The sequence below is a fragment of the Felis catus genome, chromosome A2, assembly GCF_018350175.1.
Source record: "Felis catus isolate Fca126 chromosome A2, F.catus_Fca126_mat1.0, whole genome shotgun sequence".
NCBI classification, from domain to species: domain Eukaryota; kingdom Metazoa; phylum Chordata; class Mammalia; order Carnivora; family Felidae; genus Felis; species Felis catus.
Genome location: NC_058369.1, coordinates 124,822,914 through 124,843,864, shown reverse-complemented (window position 1 = coordinate 124,843,864; position 20,951 = coordinate 124,822,914). Strand labels below are relative to the sequence as shown.

At 41.9% G+C, this 20,951-nt stretch overlaps 1 protein-coding gene across 5 annotated transcripts in view; it reads right to left on the bottom strand.

Annotated features, from left to right (window-relative positions):
* Positions 1-20,951, bottom strand: part of BMPER (BMP binding endothelial regulator) — a 251,830-nt gene that overhangs the window by 177,610 nt on the left and 53,269 nt on the right. For all 5 annotated transcript variants that reach the window (XM_045052595.1, XM_006929299.5, XM_019825682.3 and 2 more), the window contains exons 4-6: positions 15,266-15,348; positions 11,269-11,359; positions 7,014-7,096 (exon numbers count right to left, since the gene is read on the bottom strand). In XM_045052595.1, coding sequence (XP_044908530.1) covers positions 7,014-7,096; positions 11,269-11,359; positions 15,266-15,348 — 257 coding nt within the window. The remainder of the gene's footprint in view (positions 1-7,013; positions 7,097-11,268; positions 11,360-15,265; positions 15,349-20,951) is intronic.

The window sequence follows — 20,951 nt, the reverse complement described above, 5'->3', positions numbered from 1 at the left end:
TACAGTGAAAAACCCACCTTAAACTAGATCCTGCCACCCAAAGCTCATAAATATCTCACCTTTGCCTTCTTCCTTCTAAAACATTATTTTAAGCCTCTGTCAAGGTAATGACCAATAAACACAGTAAGCAAAAAACTTGGCTTTGCCTTACAAACAGGTTATTTTGGTGGCATTTTCAAGAACCAAGAATTTGACACTCCCATGACAACAGTTGTACATTTATGGATTCTATCTAAAGAGAATTACAATAGACTTTCCAATAGAAGTCTTAGCTGACAGATTACAACTGCTCCGATTCATTCTAACATAAAACACCGGGATTCAGAACCTCATGATCTAGCCAAAAATAAGTATAGCACCAGCTACTTCTCTAAGCAAGTTGGAGGCCCCTCCTAGTGGTCAAGTGCTATCCACATCTTAAAGAAAAGACTCTTTTTTTCAACTGACTATTCAAAACCAGGAACTTTTTGTCCTCAGGGTGCTGGTACATCCACAATGCAAAACAGAACATTCCAACAATTATACCAACATTTCAGACTACTTTTGAAAACTATTCTGAAGGTTTGGGGCCCACACCATTTAGATAAACTGCCCACATTAATCCAATTCACTCGATAATTGCTCAATTCTCCAATTTATTGCCCAGATGTAGCCAAATTTCTCCCTGTGGATAAGGAAGATATAATGACAGCCTGTGTCTAAAATGTGCCAAATTGCACATATTACAACAAGTAAGGGAGAGGCCCTGTGAGAAGTTTCAGGCATGGAGGGTCCCAAGTCCCCATGCAGGAGGAGCAGCCGTGTGGATGGGAATATGTAACTTGGATTGCCGTGGCATCACGTGACCACAGAAATAATGAGATGTCTCACTGCTTCCTATTGTAGGGAAGTGCAATCCGAAGCCGAACACACTGGAACAGGGAGAGGTCAGACATGTCTCCCCCTTACTTCAGGGCAAGGTCAACTCTAAAAGTTGCGAATCACGCTCTCTTTTCAAAGCTCTGCCACAGCAAGTGGTCCTGACAGTTGGCAAGTGCTTCCTGCGGTTGCATCTTCCTGCTGCCATGAGTAGTAGGAATCTTTGAGGCTTAAGGCGCACGTTCCAGAGAAGACCTCTCCAGGGAAGTCATCTGCATTCCATACAAAGCAATTTATTATAAGTGCTACAGCAGCTGAACATAAATCCATCTTCCTTTCTGAGCTCATCTACTGTGATGTGCATCTCTCTATTCCCTGCTGAACTTGCAAAGACTAAACGTGCAGGGGGAAACTAAATTAGCAGAGTGGAGAGAGAGGCAATGGGGAAAGAAAGGAAAATCAAACTCAGCAGTCATTTGTTCATAAATTCAGCAATTACTATGTATGCCCATTACATATCAAGCACTAAGGATACAAACCATTTTTCCCTCATGGAGTCAAATACAATTGTCACAAACAAACAAATCTAATTATAAATCATTTTAAATGTTTGGGAAGTAAAGTATGGGCTGCCCTAAAAGGTTTAGCAACATGACCTGATCTCATCTTGAGAATCAGACCGAGTTTCCCTAAAAAGGAAATGTTTGGGCTTCCGAGTGCGGGATAAGTGGGTATTAGCTAAGTATGGGGGGTGATAAGGAGAAGAAAGGAGAGAAAAGGCAGCCCAGGTAAAGGCTGTGAGATATTAGACCATGCTCCTCAAACTTTATTTGGCAAGTAAATCCTCCAGGGATCTTATTAAACTCCAGATTTCAATTCAGTAGGTCTGGGGTAGGGCCTGGGCTTCTGCATTTCTAACAAGCTCTCAGGTAAGACCAACACTGCTGGTCGGGTCCACGCTTTGAGTCATGAGGATCCTGAAGATCTGCCCAGGGGCCAGAGCAGACAGAATGTGGGAGGGCCACAGATGAGGCCAGAGAGCTTGGGGAGAGGTCGGGCCAAGCCAGGCTGTGCAGAACATCTTAAGGAATTTGGTCTAAGGGGAACGGGAACCATGAAGATCTCCATTTTCTTTGTTCTCTCCAAATAACCTTCTTAGGAGTTTCACTTTCCCTGGGAGACAGCACTTTGCAATATCTAAAGTGTAAGTGAGAGCAAAGGTGTTTATGGACTTCATGGCTTCTAAGAGCCAATAAAGTACAGCTCCTTCATCACAGACAGCCCATTAACAACCCATGTTTATTAGTAAAAATCCTCTGAACTTAATACGCCTTTGTCAGCAAAAGTAATTGATCTTGGCCAGTTAATTTGGCTCGTTCTGCAGACTGAGGACTTGCCACTCTTTTAAGAGTATCCTACAACTCTGTGGGCTTTACTCCCTTCGGTAAGGAATTTCCAAGAACGCTGAGCCCATAGGGTTCTTAAAATAGTTTACTAAAAGAGAACACAAACATCTCTCATTGGCACCTTGGTCTTTAGTCTTACAAGTCTGAAGACATTGGGTTTTACAGAAATGTCTGTGCCAACTGCCACCATCCTGTTCCCTGAAAACTTGACCAAACAAAGGCAAACGGAACTGCATGCTGTCCAGTTAGGCAGGTAGTAAAAATTCAAACTTAAACAAAAAAGAAACAGATGCAGGCTTTAACCAATGCTCGGTATACTTTATAAACAATTCTTTGCTTGGTATACTTTAACCAATGCTTGGTATACTTTATAAACAATTCTTTGCTTCTGTGTTAGGAAAGAATCCTCCTCTTTCCATTTTAAAAGGAGCATAGGACCTGTTCACACTGAACACGTGCCATAGGGAACGCACTCCAGTATGACTCAGACAACTCTATAGAACAGCCAGAAGCACTCCAGTTTTCACCCCCCTGATTAGTATTAGGGCTCTGGAGAAGTAATTCTCTCGGCTCTCTTATTTATGTAATGGGTACATGGGGGTTATATAGTTTAACAAGGGATAGTAAAGCGCTGCATTTTTCTGTGAGTCACGATGATATTCACACCTAAAAATGTTAGATGCTCTGCTTCTGGAATGAGTAAGAGCAAGAGGTTGTGAAATCCTCCCCAGATATCGTCACACATTAGCATGCTCTCAACTGTCTGGAATGCCGTATATACTGGAATGCCTGCCCTAAATCGAGGATGTAAAATCATGCGCAAGGCATCTGTTTCATTATCTAAGGAATCCATCTCAATAAGATGAAATGTCTTTTCTGGTGGTCTGCCCCTGTCACCACATCACAAAAACATGGGTAGACCATTTTCACAAATTCAGAGAGTGAAACAAAAAAGGGTCGAATGTAAAATGTAAGCCACATGGCACCACATGGCTTATGTGATATCTCCTTGAGAGCGAGGAGCACCTCGGAGAGTTGGTAAGTCATCCATCAGAGATGGAGTACGCACGGGGGATGCCTCACATGTGCATGACTCTGTATGGGGTGCTCCCAGGCAGGCAGAACCCTAATGAGAACGGGATATCTACCTACAATAGATTCTCCCAGGCAAGAAGGCACAGGTCAGCTCTGAAGGGCAGAATTGTCACTGGAAGAGAAGCGATTACTGGGTTTCAGTGTCCTACGTCATAAGACAGCAATAGAAAAGAAGAATACTAGTGACACTGAACACTCACAGTGCTCAGTGGCGAGGTTAGAAAGACATGCAGAAGCTACAACCTGGTACCTGGAAGTGTGTGTGTGTGTGTGTGTGTGTGTGTGTGTGGGTGCGTGTGTGTGTGTGTATGCACGCACGTGTGAGAGAAGGAGGAAGGGAAAGACGGCAGGTGAGAGCCAGTGAGAGCCTTAGGAACACAAATGAGAAAACTGCGGTCGCTACCATCTGGGGAATGAAGTGGTCACCGAGTTAGTTGCAGTGGGGTGGTGATAACCGACTTTGAAAGCTCAAGCACTCACCAGGTGAAGAAGGAAAAGAAAGGAGTTCCAGACCAGGCCAGCAGCATGAGCAAGGAAAACACTGATGGTCCAGTGTTCTAAAGACATGTGCATGCATATATACATATGGGTATATGCGTATGTATGCATATATACACATACATATTTAGAGACATGAAAATATTAACGTATAGTTCATGTGTGTACGTGTGCCATATACATATACAAATACAAATATGCCGTAGCTGACTGTGTTGCTGCCCCACCTCCATCCTCTCACCCTTACCACATGAGTGTGCATGCCAGACTCCCAATGGCCAGCACCTGTGCTTCTTCCTCTCACTGCTAGAGGCCACTTTGTCACCTGAGTGGCAGGCTCATGTTGGTACCCAATCAATACCCCTCTGGAGTAGAAGGGAGTTGCTGTAAACATATCTCATGTTCTTCACCTCTCAGCAGGAAATTCTGAGGCATGAATCTCATACTGGCTTCCAAAATTTGTCCGGCAGGAGTGCACTCTGGTCGGGTACAAGGATACTTGCTTGGTTGGGTACAAGGATACTTGCTTGGTGACACCCCCTCGCCAGGGTGCCTCCCCTCCCTCCCCAGAGTCATCACCACACTCCTCTGCCAGTGTCCTCTCTAAGGAAATGACTTACATGTAAATCCTTATCTCAGGGCCTGTTTCTGGGGGAATCCAAACTTGGACATGTAAATGTGTGTGTTTGCATTTATATTTATAAGCTTGTTTATATAGATTTGTATAGTTATGTGGATATATACACTTGTAGATATAGACGTACACACATACAAATATATATGCACACAGATACCACATACATACCCCTGGGCCAGTCTGTACATTTGCAATGTTACTTCTAAAGCAAACATCTGTAGTCATCACTTTCAAGAACAGGGCCATTTGCTGCCAAGACATTATCTTTTTTTTTTCTTTTAGGGTACTACATCAAAAGGCAGCAAAGTGAAAGAATATTAAAAATGAGGTTATTTTAATAACAAGCTACAAAAAGACAAAGCTTACACCTCAAATTTTTGTGTCCACAAAAAGAAAAACTGCTCTTGGGGCCCTCCTCATATCCAAGCCTGCATACAAATGTCCGATCCCCAAGCAAGAGCTCCCTCCTCTCTTCTACTTATCTTATTAGCTTAAAAACTGACATTAGGAACATAAGAAAAAGCCATTCACTGCCCCTTATGCGTTAAGGGTGGCAACACAGAGAGCTAGAAAGAATACAGGATTAGGAAATTAGGAAATTAAAATACAGGAATAGAGAAAAGATACAGAATATATGTCTGGAGAAGACTCACTAGCAGGAAAGCTTTGGCAAATAACATTTCTGGATTTTTATTTCTTCAATTGAAAATGGAAGCAGGACTTCCAGGCACCTGAACTTGGCTCTCAGGTATGTTTTGTTCAGCATGCTTGTGTTTACAAACACAAGAGATCTGAATGCCTTGAGCACATTTGAGTTTGTGACCCCTGTACATATAATTCCTAAACTCATTCGCAGTTCCCAACATTGGATAACTTTGTGTGATTGTCACCAGTAAAACCGCAGCAGCCTTCCATCCTCCTGCCACCTGCTGAACTTCCTCTCCAAGGAGGCTTAGCTGCCTAACCTTGGCCCACCTTTATGGAAAAGACAATTCATACAGATGCAGATTTAAAATTTCCTACTGAAATGTGTCTTGTTTTTCTTCAATTTACCCAAAAGAATGAGACTAAATTTTAAAAAAATTATCAGAAAACTTTACCAACATGGAAGAAATAAAATTAAGACATGGGCAGCAGTTAATGGCTTATTTACATAAAAATAACATAAAACTATTTAAACATAATTAGCAAGAGGAGAAAAACATGGCAGTTGAGTCTGAATATGCAAACTTCTGTTTATCAGGAAATTACTTTTGTATTTTTGTATATTATTATAGTATTATGGGTATTATATACCTCATATTACATACTTTTTATATACTCTTCTCTCTGCCTCCCTTCCTTTCTTTCCTTCTTTTCCCCCATACAAAAACTATCACTCTTGGTCATGTTTACCTTAATATGGACTGTCTAGGTTGTGTGTGCATGTCTCATGTAGGGAGAGGGAAAGACTTTAGAAAAGACATGCAGAGCAATGGCAAATGCTAAGACTATGATTTATGATGGTTCACATTTGAATCTACTTTGGTGAAATTAGGATACTGAAGTTCTCTATGTATGTTTTTTTAATATTCTGATATGCATACTATATGTTCTTCATTATAAAAGATTAAAAGTTTTAAAAATACATGGTTGTGCTAACTCCCTACTGTAAATAACCTGGAGCACTGAATAAGACTAGATTCCCCATCGTCACCATTACCATCATCACCACCAATTATCTTACTCCAAATTTAAAATACATTTATTAAAAAGATCCCTTTAAAATTATAGCATACGCCAAGTTTCTTCTTTCATTCCTAAGCACTCTGAAGCTATCCTCAGTATATGAATTCAAGTCAAAAATTCTTAGAAAGGCAAGTCTATGGCTTTGTCCCTACTCTGCTCTGAATCCACAGTTTAGTGGCCATTTCCTCCAATCCATCCCACCCCCCGCCAGTGAAAATGACCAAGCCTCAGATTAGGTTCTCTTGCCCCACAGAATACACTGAAGCAAGCTGCACTTATCCCCATCTGCTTCCCATCTGACTACATTGAATAACTCAACAGCTGCCTCAGCCAGAAGCTTCTCTGCCCCAAAGAAGAGAGAACCCAAATCTTCCCAAAGAAGAAGGCAGTGGAGGGAAACCAGCCTCCCTCCCTCAATCTTCATTCAAACCAGTGATTCTCAACCAGGTGTGATCTTGCTCTCCAGGAGACATGTGACAACATCTGCAGACATTTCTGGTTAGCATAACTGAGGGGTGTAAGTGCTATTGGCACCTAATGCGTCATAACCAGGGATAATGCTAAACACCCTACGATGTACAGGATAGTCCATACCACAAAGAATTACCCACCCCAGAATTGCAAGAGTGCCAAGATTGAGAAACCTGCCCTAGAGCAGCAGACTTTTTCCTTGGGTCCACATCTGGAGGGAGAGGAGGAAAGACTGTAAAGAAACTCAAGGCTGTTCTTGGTGGATCTCACCCACAATGAACCAGAAGGGACACCCTTAGAACATCCAGGGCAGTACTTACAACACAGGAACACCTGGTACATTTGTTTCCTTCTGGCTGAAATTCCTCCCCTTCTCGGTACTGCACACCCTCAAACACACAACCTAGAAAGCAAAGAAAAGTTTAGAATTAGGACATGAGCCTTTGCTCAGCTTGACACGATGCTTCTGTCCAGTGCTCATCCATCTCCCTCATCTAGCTCCCACCTCCACCTCCGCCTCTACCTGGCAGAGTATCCTCTTTAACCAGGGGACAAGATCACTTCATAGTTAAAAAAAAAAAAAAAAGTACAAAAGAGTGACAGGAGTCCAGAAACCTGAAGATGCTAGAAAGCAAATAAGATGATGGAAGCCAGGTCAGCCCAAGGGGGAACACTGGATAGTGGCGAGCCCTACAAGTCTAAGGAGCTCCCCATGACCACCCTGACCACAGCCAGGGGAACTAAACCCCAGAGGGGCTGGAAGAGGCAAACAGGAGAAGGCCAAGTGAGAGAAGTCCACAATGAGCCACACCCAGCAAATGACACAAATGACATGACCACTTGGTGAGTATCCAGGGAATATCCAGCCTCTGTCAGGCTCTTTGTATCCCTGATCTCATTCCATCTTCACAGTGAGTCTACAAAGTGGGGACTCTTGTAATTATCTCCATGGATGAGGGAAATATGGCTGAGAGAGAGGAAGTAATTCACCCAGTTGGCAGGTGGCAGAGCTGATATTCAAACTCAGCTCTGACCTACCAGTTGCACCACACACAGGGTCGGGCACCAGGGCAGGAAGGGGAAAAGGCAGGGCAGGAGATGCCACACAGTTTTTCAGACCTACCCTATGTGATATTAAAAAGGCTTAGCCACTAAGTTTGGCTAAAACTAGGATGAAAAGCCCAGGAGGTGTCTCCAATTCAGAATGATCCTCAGGACACTGCTGTATTCTTTTTTTTTTTTTTTTTTTTAACGTTTATTCATTTTTGAAAGAGAAAGAGAGAGCAGGGGAGGGACAGAGAGAGAGGGAGACACAGAACCTGAAGCAGGCTCCAGGCTCTGAACTGTCAGCACAGAGCCAGACGTGGGGCTTGAACCCATGAACCATGGGATCATCAGGACTTGAGCTGAAGTCAGATGCTTAACTGACTGAGCCACCCAGGTACCCAGGACACTGCCGTATTCTTAAGAAATCCCACAAACGACTTGAAACACAGGCTGACCAGTAACCCCTGTGCCAAACAGGCCATGAGAAGACTGTCAGCTTATGGCTGACACTTTCCTCAGGACTGTCTTCACAAGATGCTTTGCCAGAATAGCTGAGGTCACTTTCCACATGGTAGACAGTGTCGGAACGAACACAGTAGTGCCAATAATCAGCAAAGGGGGCTCTTGTGAGAGACTGACTCATACCCCTGAGAGTATTTAAAGGCCTGCCACCTGAAGTCATCGACAGAACTCACCAAACTCTTGAAGCAGTTAGTTCTTGATAAAAGGAAACAAGTATTACCCATAACCACCTAATTTGGCTACAGGACCTATTCATTTTAAATCTAGATATGGAGCGCTTTGTTCAACTGAAAGACATGAAAACAAATGCTACTGAGTCTGAAGCTAAATCACTGAGGGAAACTGTGGTTTTAAAGTCTATTTGATACCCACACCCAGAGCTAGCATGCAACCACCTCTTTGCTGTTCCTGCTGATGCAGAAAGACTCAGTAAACTTGGGTCCCTCCCAGAGGCTGTATCTCAGCATTGTTAATGATGGCAGGTGCCCAGTTGTCTCCTTTCAAAGCATGCTTCCAACAAAGGGTCTTCAATTCTTTCATGTGTTTGCACACTGGTTTTGTCACAGATTGCCAGACAGATCAACCACAACAATCTACATTTGACAACTTAAATAAAGGAATTTTAAATGAAAATTCTATGTAAACTGTTCCCATCACAACCCACCATCACTGAGTAAAGAGTCAGACAAAAGGAAAGAACCGACAACAAGAATGTCCTGAAATCTGTTTCAGGAAGAAACCGACCGCAGACTGTACGTGTTTGTCATTATGCAGAATACCATTCTGTGATCAATGACAGATGTCAGTCCTTCTGAATTACCAAGGAGAATACCCCATGGCTTTCCTTGACTGTCCCTACCTAGACTTGGCTGAGTCCTCCCTCCCAAGACAAATGATAATACAGTCTGGATGTGGCCTCTTCTGAGTCTTCTGATTTACATCCCACAGGTTGGCCTTTGAAATTAAAGACAGAGAACAGAGTTGATTCTTGACCCCATCACCAAAGGCACACAGCCTGCCGAGGTGTCAGGGGGCCACCGTGTGGCCCTGGCAAGCTAGCTTTTAAAGATTTGTCTCCCAGGGCATCTGGACCCAAGCAGACAATTATTACAGTGTGCGTTTGGGGCGGAGGGGAGAAGTAGGCAGTGCAGTATAGTGGCCAAGAAAGAAAAGGGACCAGGCCCCAACTCCAACTCACAGGCCTTGGAGAGGTCCTTATTCTCACTGGATCTAATTTCTTCTTGTGCAAACTGCGGACATAACTCATCCCTCCCTGGACGGTCAGGAGGGCTTAGCACTGCAGTATGTGGAGGCACAGAGTTCAGGCTTTCCTTCTAGGGAACTCAACCAAAAGCCAAGTGAAAGAAGCAGTTGCTCAAATATGATAACTTCAACTGCTGAAATAAACTCACTCAGCTCTTTGTATACCCACATTTTCAAAGGCAGCCTAAAAACACGACGATCTCGTAACCGAGGAGGAATGTTACATACACCGAGTTGATTCTGTACCAATAAAGCAGCAGTCTCTTCAACACAACTGAATTCATATTTAAGAGCTACAATAAATTTTAAATCTACATGGCATATAAAATTTGCTCTGTTATCAGTCTTAAGCTTGCCGGTGTATAGGAATTATCTGGGAGGCCTGGATTCCGCCCTCAGAGATGCTGATGGAATCGGTCTGAAATGCAGCCAGGGCATCAAGATTTATTTTTTAAAGCTTCCCAGGTGATGTTAATGTGCAGTCTAGAGAACTACTGATCTAACTTAATAAGGTCCCTTTAGGCATTTAAGGGTATGGTTCCATAATACAAAGCATTTAATGCATTCAGAGGCAAAAGGAACACAAGCTAACTGTTTGATAGATACAAAATAATTGGATTATGGAAAGAAATCTTTTACTTTCCACCAATTTTTGGCCTTCTTGTAAGCTCGTCCAAGAATACAAGCTCCACAGAAATCCCAATGTGAAAAGGAAATCTGGCTCAAAAAAAGACTGTCCAGGGAACTCAGGAAGGTTAGAGGTAGTGGAGAGCAGCTGTCTTTACTGTCATTCAAAGATGAGAAAAAACTGGATTCTCTGACAGGGACTCAGGTCCAGGCTCATCTCAGACTGTATTTGGGTGGGGGAGGGGAAGCAGCTGCCTGCAGAGGGAGCAGGGCTCATGTTTGCAGAGCATCTCAGCATAGTACTGAGCCATTCCCCAGGAAGGTTTGCAGAACAGAAAGCCCCTTGGAAACTGGGTACTGGTTGTGAGTATCGCCTCCAGTGAGGAAAAGCACCGAGAGTAAAACCAAAACTCAGAACATCTGTCTGAGAGCATGGGCCAGGGGCTTAAAGGATCAGAAAAAAAATCTCTCACCTCAAAATCCCTGGGCTTGTACCTAAGGGCAAGAAAAGATGCAGGAGGCCTTTGTAATCCTGTTCAGGAAAGTAAAAGGAAACACTCTAGCCACTGGAAGGGAAAGATCCTTTGCTGTCAGCTAGGCAGTGGGGCCCTCTAAAAAGACAGTGGATTCAACTCATTGCACCACACCGAAAACTGAGACCGGCAAAACCCTAAGCTAAATTCACTTAGGGACCCAGCTCTCAGTTTTCAGAAAACATCTGGTCACCTCATCACCAAGGCAAGCTCTAGCCAAGATACTGCAATATGAAGCAGTAAAAAGACATTTCTGGAAACAAGAGAAAGCCACAGCTTTTCCTTCCAAAGTAAGCGTTACCTGTGGCCCTGTGGAGTGGAAAGCAGGCCTCTGGAGCCCGGAGCACCCACGTGCCAAGACCTACAGCACATCGCATTCACGCTGGGCACACCAGAGAGTCCAACCGGACATTTCTGTGCAAAGGAGTTTGCTCTCTAAACCCGTTATGTACACAGACACAAAGTGAGGAAAGTTCCAGTCAGGAGGGGGAGAACCCTGCCCTCTTGAGAGAGCTCACGGAGATTTCACAGTGATGTGCTGTACCGGGGAGTCTAGCAGCCTTCCCTTCCCTGAGAATGTTACCTGGACATGTGGGGCAGCACGTTCCCAGATGCTTGGAAGGGTTTTTACAATGAACAACACATCGCACCTCAGACTCTGTGACAACACCTTCCTGAAAAACAGAACGCCACAAACATGTCAGCCCAGAATTCCCACTGAGGAGCGATTCACTTTGGGCAAGTAACCAAGGGCATAGGGGAAGAGTCCAAACACAAGAGTGCAAAGGAAGGTGGGTGACAAGTCCAGAGGACATGGCACAAATGAGGTCACATCTCCCGGCTCACACCCCTGATGCTTTCGAACTCAGGGCACAAATCCTGTCTTGACCCTGTCCTCAGTCTTTCTCTTTGGCTCAAATTTCTTTCTTTTAAATCTAGTATTTAAGACCGTCTTACTGCCAGTCGGTAGTTGACAGAGTCTAGCGTTCATCCACAATTGTTTTAAGTTGTCAACACTTACTCTATTTTCTATAATTGTTATTCTACTTTAAGCCATTAATTATGAGGCACAGAGTACAAGCATAATACCCCAGCCTGGCATCTGGAGACCTAATTCCTTACCACACTTCTAGAAATAACAAGGCCAGCTCTGCCTTCACTCAGCCTCATATAGAAAGCCTGGCTCTCAAAAATCAAACGATGAGATTAGATAAAACTACTTTTTTAAAATAATTTTTTCATGTTTATTTATTTTTGTGTGTGTGAGAGAGAGAGAGAGAGAGAGAGAGAGTGGGGAAGGGGCAGAGAGAAAGGGAGACACAGAATCCGAAGCAGGCTCCAGGCTCTGAGCTGTCAGCACAGAGCCCAACATGGGGCTCAAACTCATGAACCACCAATCATGACCTGAGTTGAAGTCGCACACTTAACTGACTGAGCCATCCAGGCGCCCCAAGATACAACTACTTTAAAGTTCAAACTATATATGGAAAAATAGAGCCTTTAGATCTTAATGATGAAATCAAATGACTCACTTGCAAGTGGATCTTGGGATTCTAGTATTTTAATGTCAATTGAAACATTTTTTAAATTAATTTTCAGAGTTAGCCTTTGAAGAATTTTCTCCATATTCTCTGTCCATTTTATAAGTGGATTTTGTGTGTGTGTGTGTGTGTGTGTGTGTGTGTGTGTGTGTGTTTAATTTTGTTTTGCAGGGAGGGGTGGCACATGCTAAGAAAAAAAATTAACAATTTGACAACTGGATAATTTTCTTCGTCCTGTCTGCTACCATATTATCTCAATCCAACAAGGAAAGTTATATCCTAAATATCTTCGTATCTGTCAGGCCTGAAGATTCCACTACCAGAGGAATTTATTGTGGTCTATATCACATTTGGAAAAGAAAAGAACAACAGTCAAAATATCACAATATACCACATCAAAAAAGGATCTGTGCTTCAGTTATATAACTGAAGCAATACAAAAAGCTATGGCCCAAGATCAATTTCCCTTCAGTATCTGCAATCCAGATGGAGGATTCAGATTTGTTCCCAGCATGAATTTCCTGTCTGTGATCTTCAGATTTTTCTCTTTAGTAAGAAAGTAAAAGTGGAAACTAAAGGTAAAATTTTCACCATCGGAACTCTTTTGGTAGGAGGAGAGAAGAAAGAAGCTAGAATTCAGCTCAAATGGAAATAAACCAGTAGTTAGACTACCTGTCACCTGCCTGGTACACCTATTGTGCCCAGTCCATACCTCTACCATAAGTGTCTTTAACCACAGACTGACTTACTGCTTACGTTACTCTATGAGATGTACCATCCTCACCTCACAGGAGACAAGACTGAGAGGTTAGAGAAAGAAACACATTATGTGAGTGGCAGAGCCTGCATTTTTTTTTCACTCACTACACTGCACTCTCTCCTCTGTTACTGATTTCATGCCCTGAGAAGGGAAGAGCTTAGAGAGTTCGCAATTGTCTCATTGTGCAGAGAAGTGTCTTAAGTGAAGCCTCCCCTGAGGTACCAGTAAGTGGCTATTTCCCGCACCCACAGGTGAGGTTTCATTCCCCAACAGAGGAAGAAAATAAGCAGGAGTGGGAAGGTGCCAGCTGAGCTTTTACAACTACCTTAGAGGGTTGCTTTTAGGACTATTGAATGAAATGATATTTTAAAACTGGCAAGTAGGACTCAGGCAAAGTTTTTCAAAAGGAGGAGAATGAATGGGGCGCCTGGGTGGCTCAGTTGGTTAAGCGTCTGACTTAGGCTCAGGTCGTGATCTCTCAGTTCGTGGGTTTGAGCCCCACGTCGGGCTCTGTGCTGACAGCTGGGAGCCTGGAGCCTGCTTCAGATTCTGCATTTCCTCTCTCTACCCCTCCCCTACTCTCTCTCTCTCTCTTTCTCTCTCTCTCTAAAAAATAAACATTAAAAAAAATTTTTTTTAAAGAAGGAAAATGAAAAGGCAAAAGTTCATCTTTGGTAGATAACATCCCTTCTGGGCTCTATTCTGCAGTTCAGCCCTTCCTGACTCCCAGGGCTGTTAGTCCTTGAGATCTCTTCCAATAATAATGGGATATTCCCGCATCATTCTCTGTGGGCCTGATGAGTAGCCGGTGACCAAAGATGATAGGCACTAGGAGTTTCAGTGTCCACAACTGAAAATGGCTTCATGTGCTACTCGGTCTACAAATTATTTCCTCCCACAGAATAGTTTTCATTTAATTCAAACAAAGTCTTCATCCGAAAGTAGCAAACGTCACCACTGTTCCATGCAATTTGGGGATATTCAAGACCTCTGGCTGTTGCATAAAAATGTTATACTATACTCCAAAAGACAGAGAGTTGTCTTGTTTCAATTCCATGCAAGCAGGACTTTCCGAGTGCCCCTCTGAAGGAGGGGAAATTTCATTGGTCAAGAAGCAGGGTGGGGTGGGGTGGTGCAAATTTTAGAATGACTGTGGACTTTTGATATTATTACAACTCACTGCTCTCATCTCTTTGTTCCATGAAGCATGAATTTACAGCTCTCGGAGCAAAAATTCAACAAATATTTATTGATTCCATTAATCTGTTATTGGTATCTGTTCTGTCTCCTGCTCATTTTCACAAATAATTTAGATTTACTACACCAATGATATGAATATTTAGCCAAATAAATAACTGATGACCTTAGGAGAGAGTGTGCCCACTCTGGGTATATAGCAGCATGGCTACATAAAAGTCGGATTTCAATAAACTAAATGTCAATATACTTGAGATAAGATCCAAGAGTAATAGGCATTATTACACTAACCTTTCTTTCCCCTTTCAACGCAAGAGCGTATCCCGGGACAGTAAAAGGGGACTAGGGGTAAAATGATTTAACAACATCTTCTCTATAGGGAATTTTTAAATAATGCCGAAATTAGATGAGCATTTTCTTAATTATTTCCTTAGAGATAAGAAAAGGAGTTTGAATGTTTAGATTCTTCATTTCTCCTTTAATTTCTCTTGCTGTGTTGAAGCCCTATAACAACTAGAGTCATGTAGAATCAGCGCCCTTGGCAGAGAGCAGCCAGCACCAGCCACAGTGGGCTCCTTAGGAATTGAACTGGTGTTTCTCAAATTTGTCATGTTGAAATCATTGAGGTTAGAGTGTACTAATTGCTTTGATTTAATAAGCTTACAGATTGGCTCCCGTTCAAAATGTTTCTAAATCAGAGAAGGAAAACATATATCCTCTAACAATACCTCTTTCTGCTAACAGGAATTCATGTTTTGCACAAAGTTGACTCACAGGAAGACATGAATTTTCCCCAAGGACATATACATCTTTCCGGAGATTTTCCAGGCGCAATTTAACAATGGTGAACAATTCCACTGCATGTTTCTGGAAGCAAGTGCGATATAATATCTACTCTGTGCCTGTCTTGTTATGGTGAACATCACAATAAATATGTATAAGGATACAGTTGTTTTTTTATTTGTTTCTCATTTCTGTTTCACTTTTTTTTTTTTTTTTGGTTTCCTTCTGTGCTGCCTAAAAGGTGCTTCTGAGGAAGACTTTACTGATTCCTTTTCAGTGGAAAATAAAATAGACTTTACCTGGCACTGACGTAGAACACAAGGTTGTGCAGGACTCTGCCATCTGAACGAGCTGTTATAGGTACTTCCTTCATAGGTGCAACCTAAACGTGAAACACAGAAGCAGGAAAAAGACCAAGAGTGAATATGTGTTTCCTTTTTCTTTGGAGCAAAAGAAGTTATGTCTTCTAAGCCAGGACTAGCAATAGCAGGAACCATCATGTTCCTTGGCTATTTTCTCCAAAACACAACTAAGCCTTCTAAATATCCACTTGGTTTTCACTTACATTAATTCTTTGACTACTAAGCAGATTAACCCCCAAGACTATGTTTTCAAATGGAAAAGCATGGATTGATGTACTCTCTTGGCCAAAATGCATGACCTCATGACTTTATGCTCACTGATGTAGGAGGAGCACCAGGGCTAAAATCACCACTGTGAAAGGGGATTTTTCATAAGGCTTAAATGAACACAAAATTGCTGAAGGTCAAGAGGGAAGGTTAAAACATGGTAGGAAATAAAAGCAGGATATTAAAATACAGGAAATGATTATGAAATTCTATATGTATCTAAGACTCTTGGCAAGCTACTGTCTTCACCAGATGAAAACCTCCCATCTCTTGCCTCCCAGTTTAAGGGCTATGATTTCACATTTCACCTTGATCTTACTTTAAGTAGTGAACTAGATTAAGGAAATCTGAAACCATAAATTTATGGGTTATCACAAGTTAATTCACCAGCCAAAACAGAAGTCATGTTCATTCATTGGCAAAAACAAGTCAAAGGCCAGAGATCCTCAAAAGAGGAAACAAGCCATTTAGCTTAAGTCCCTGTAAAAAGAGCCAAAGAAATAATGGCCCAAGGATCACAGCCTCCATCTTAATTTAGCTTGACCAAATATCGCCCTCCACCTTGTGTGGTACACTTTCAGGGAAGATGTTACTGCCTATGTCACTAGTCACTGTATATTAGATTATGAGGAGCCCACCAGGCAAAGGGTCTTAGGAATTACAGTCTGACTGCTTAGCCCAAGGAGTTCAGAAACAGGAACACATACACGGGATAACGCAGAAATAAAAAGTCCTGCCTCTTTGTACCAATGACTGACTTCTGACAAGCCAATCAACCTCAATCCACATCAGTTTTTCTTGTCCAAGATACAGACAGAAGACTCATACCTCCTTCCCTGAATTCTTTTAGATACTGCTGTGGTAATGAAATGAAATGAAATGAAATGAAATGAAATGAAATGAAATGAAATGAAATGAAATGAAATGAAATGAAATAAAATAAAATAAAATAAAATAAAATAAAATAAAATATAAAAGCCCTCTTTACACACACAAAAAAGAATCCTAAAGTCCTGAAGAAAATTTCAAGAGACAATTTCATAACTTGGAACCATGATCTGAATTCTCAGAGAACTATGAATGATTGAAAAGAGCTCAGTAATACTCTTCTCTCTAGTTCCTACAAATCAAATTACTGAAGTACACAGCTGATTGGAAACATATTAGGGAAATGCTTTCACTATATATTTTTTAATTTCCTTTGCATGAAGTGTTACAGTGATAAAATGTTCAACCACAGGAACCCCTAGCACACTTACAAATACTTACGCCAAACCAAGAATGAATACAGTAAATTTTCAACAATGAAAACCAATATAAAACAATTTGGGCTAGCATAAATCTTACTGAACAAACACACTTACAATAGATGTTCCATGCGCATGTCTGATCCACTAACACAGACTCACTTGGATAATAAATAACTTGTTCCGAGAGATGGAGGCGGGGAAATCAGAGGACCAAATCCAATTCATGTTAAGTCCAAGTAAATATGAAACGCCTGCCAAGTCTGCCAGTGGAGTTTCCAAATATGTTATATATTTTCATCCTTTGGATTAAAAAAAAAAAAACTGAAAGAAAGGGCGATTTTCTGCTGCTAATAGAGCGAGCAAAGATCTTGCCTTTTTTACTTTGGAGGAGGAAGTACACTACAAAACCATATAGACCAGGCAGGAACTGCCAGCCAAGAGACTGTTCCTACACAATGCCAGGTCATGCGTGAAGGGTCCCAGGAGTGGGACAGGCCTCTCTGGATTATTCCACTCAATACGGGATAAAAGGTATTCAAACAAGTGGTCCACAGTGCAGAGAACCTAGCAATGCTTTCTCCCTCAAGTAAGTGTCAGTTGGAAGGCTGGCTCCTCCACTGTAGTTTAACATAAAAGACCAAGGTCAAACTGTGAAGTGCTCATTGCTTCATGTTCACATGTCAGTCTACCACAACTGAGTCCATGGAACAGATTTTCCCAAACGTTGGATGAGTCTGAACAACAGAATAGACTCAAAACATTTGTGTTAATCTCTTTAGCAAGTACAGTCCATGCCTTTTCCTTTTTCTACCTGCCTTCGCCAACATCAGCTAGTATGGAGACCCAGGACCCCAAACATTCTAGCAGACTGCGTATCTAAGGACTTTCTGGGGTTAAAATACTTTTTAAATGGACATTTTCACCACACTTTGGATTTCTGTTCTAAGATAAACATGTTATTTAATGCAAGACACTAACATGAGCTATGTGAAGACTTACATATACATAAAATCGAAGAGAACCTCATGCTTACCTCATGTTATCTCTTATTTTGTGTAAGGCAAATTTCTTTATAATAAATTATATTTGCCACCGATTTTATGCTAATAGGGAAGACAGGCAGTGTCTTGCCCCTCTTTTTTTACTGAAACCCCACAGGAGGAATATACTAAATATCTCTTACTGGCCAGGGTAGGAAGAGAAGCAAAAATATATTTCCATCATACCTCAAGGCAGTGCTTCTCAAACTACCTCCAGTGAAAGACAGTTTGTTTTGGTTTTGTTCTTCCACTCCAATGTGGACTGATCTCTTCAAAAATATAATAAAAATGAGCTACTCAAAAAATTCCATTTAAAGAGCTAACACAAAATAGAAGCCCAATTTCTTGTATTATATGTCATAGGCATAAAATTACTCTGTCAAATTATAACAAACATTTACGGGGCACCTCGATGGCTCAGTTGGTTAAGTGTCCAACTCTTGATTTTGGCTCAGGTCATGATCTCACAGTCATGAGATTGAACTTGCGTGAGGCTCCACGCTGGGTGTGGAGAATTTAGGTCCTTTCACATCCAGTTCTAGATGGGTGATAATTATTCAGGCACTTTCTAATGCATAATATCCTTTCCATAATATCCTTTGCATTGAGATTGAAATTAAAGGACAGCAGATTCAGGAACTAAATGAAAGGGTGGGTAAATGGAGCAGAGGAATGGTCAGGCAACCAGTAAAGTAGCTTTTCCTTTTTATTTAAATACTTTTAAAGCAACTTTTGACACGGGAATTTATAAATATTCATTAGTTTTCTTCTGATGACAGAAAGTTTCTCAGATTCCACAAGCTTCAATGAAACTATCCATACTCCAGCAGGAGGAAGTAGTTACTTTCTGATGAAACCACTACTATATATTGAGAACCAATAGTTCTCAACCTAGGGCAATTTTACCCTCTCCCCATCCCCCACCCAGGAAACGCTTAATAATGTTAGAAGATATTTTCAGTTGTCACAACTGGGAGATAAGAGTATTATGAGCATCTAGTGGGATGCTCTCAACACTCTACAATGCATGACAAAGGGTCAACCAACTCAAAATGTCAGTTGTGCCAACACTGAGAAACCCTGAACAAAACCATCACATCCCCCAATAGCTCTTCTCTACAAAACTAAACTAAAACAAAAACAAACCTCAACTAGCTATATTAACTTATGTATGTAATTTTGGCTTTTTATATGTTAAATATTTTCAGGGTGGGGAAGAATTTCAGAGCATTTTTTTTTTTTTAAACAAACATACTCTTATAGAGAAGTTTGGCCTGGTCAACTAGTCAATTCAGAAAACACATGGCAATGGTAACAGGAAGTACACAAATAAATTGAATCCACAATTAAGCAATAAAATTCATTTTTCCAATTAGCTGTGACCTCTTTCAACAGTCACATTATCCCAAGGGAGAGAGAATACCACACATTTTCATCATTGCTGTTAAAATAGCTGTTAAAAATCATCAGGGTCATAAAAAGTGGCGTTGGCTTTCTAATGAGCCTTACCTCCACCTGGTCTCACCCTAAAAGGGCTTAACCTTCTCAACTGTCAGGTAAACATTAGTCTAAGAGCATATAGTTGGATCTTACCATTACCAATAACAACCCCAAGCACCTCCCAACATAGCCCCAACCTGCCTTTCCGGCCCTTTCTTTTTCATTCTTGGAACTCCATCTAGGTCCCTGGGATTATCTACTCTCCTTAACCATAGCAAACTTGAAGGCTTCTTCAAGCAAATTCAAGGTCTTCACCTTGGGCTACCTGCCTCCACCATCCCACTGAAACATCACTCTCTCTGGCTGCGGCTGCCTACTAAGTACCCAATCCAAAGGACACTCTTTACCTTACAGGTAAGAATACCTTACGTCTTTACCTTACAGGATTCTCTGTGGTGTCTGGCCACCCTTCCTTTCTTCCACCCTTCTCCCCACCACCACAACACACACACCTTCTAGATGTTCTCTTCTAATTACCTATCCATTGTCTCCACTCCTTCTTCAACTAAGCTTCAACTAAGCTGCTGGCTGTTTCTCCCCCCCGGAATGCTAAAACAGGCTTGCTGGCTGTTTCTCGTGGGCTACCGTGTGTGCTCTTTCAGACCTTGGTCTTATTCTCATTCATGCTTACACTCTATCAATGACTAATGGTTCATAGCCTGGCTGAGGTGTAGACTGATTATCTATCCCCAACCTTTCTTCTCCAAACCAATTGGATAAGAGTATCTAGAAGGAGGAAGTGGGAGAGGATTTAAAACCTTTACTATAAAATTGAAACTTCTTAGCATATATAGCTGTCATGCCTGGTCTTGACTCACTTCTGCATTCTCTTATCTGCTACTCCCAATCTCCCCACACTGTAGACGTGCTGCCCTTAACACACTCCAAATATGCCCAGAGGATCTCATCCTATGATTTTCCAAATGCTGGTCCCTTCTTAAAAAACCCAGATCTCATCCATTCCCTCCTTCTCCACCATCCCCACATTGACACATAGGTTACCCAAGATCTCCTTCTTTGCCTGGCCAACTCCTTCAAGACTCAGCTCAAGGTCATAGCTTCTGGAAACCCTTCCTAGAAATTTCTCCACTAAAGGAGTGCTCCTGTGCTCTTTCCCCATGTGTAAGTGGCCTTTCAAATGTCTTTTCCAGGTCTCTGACAGTACTTTATGTGCATCAGTTACTTAAGAAGTGTCTAATTTCACTAGGAATACATAGTAAGCACTAACATGCAGCTATTCCTGCAAACCACAGGAAAAGTATTTTGAAAGGATGACATTCCTTGGACTGCCTATCTTCTCTTATCAGGTGGACCAGTTCAATTCAGTATTCTACTTCCAGAAACAGCAAAGCTTTCCTGGAGCAACTTTGATGTCAAAATCTGTCTCTTCTAATACTGACTAACTCTACCACGCCCATGGACCAGGCAGCTAGGGCTGAACATAATGAAGGAAAGTCCTTGAGCATCCAGTACTTACCAAACCTTAGAAGTGAGAAGCTATCAACAGTTTCCAGGTCCCCTCTTCCCATGCTGTGTGAGCCTCCTCTTAAGTAAATTTTCAGGAAG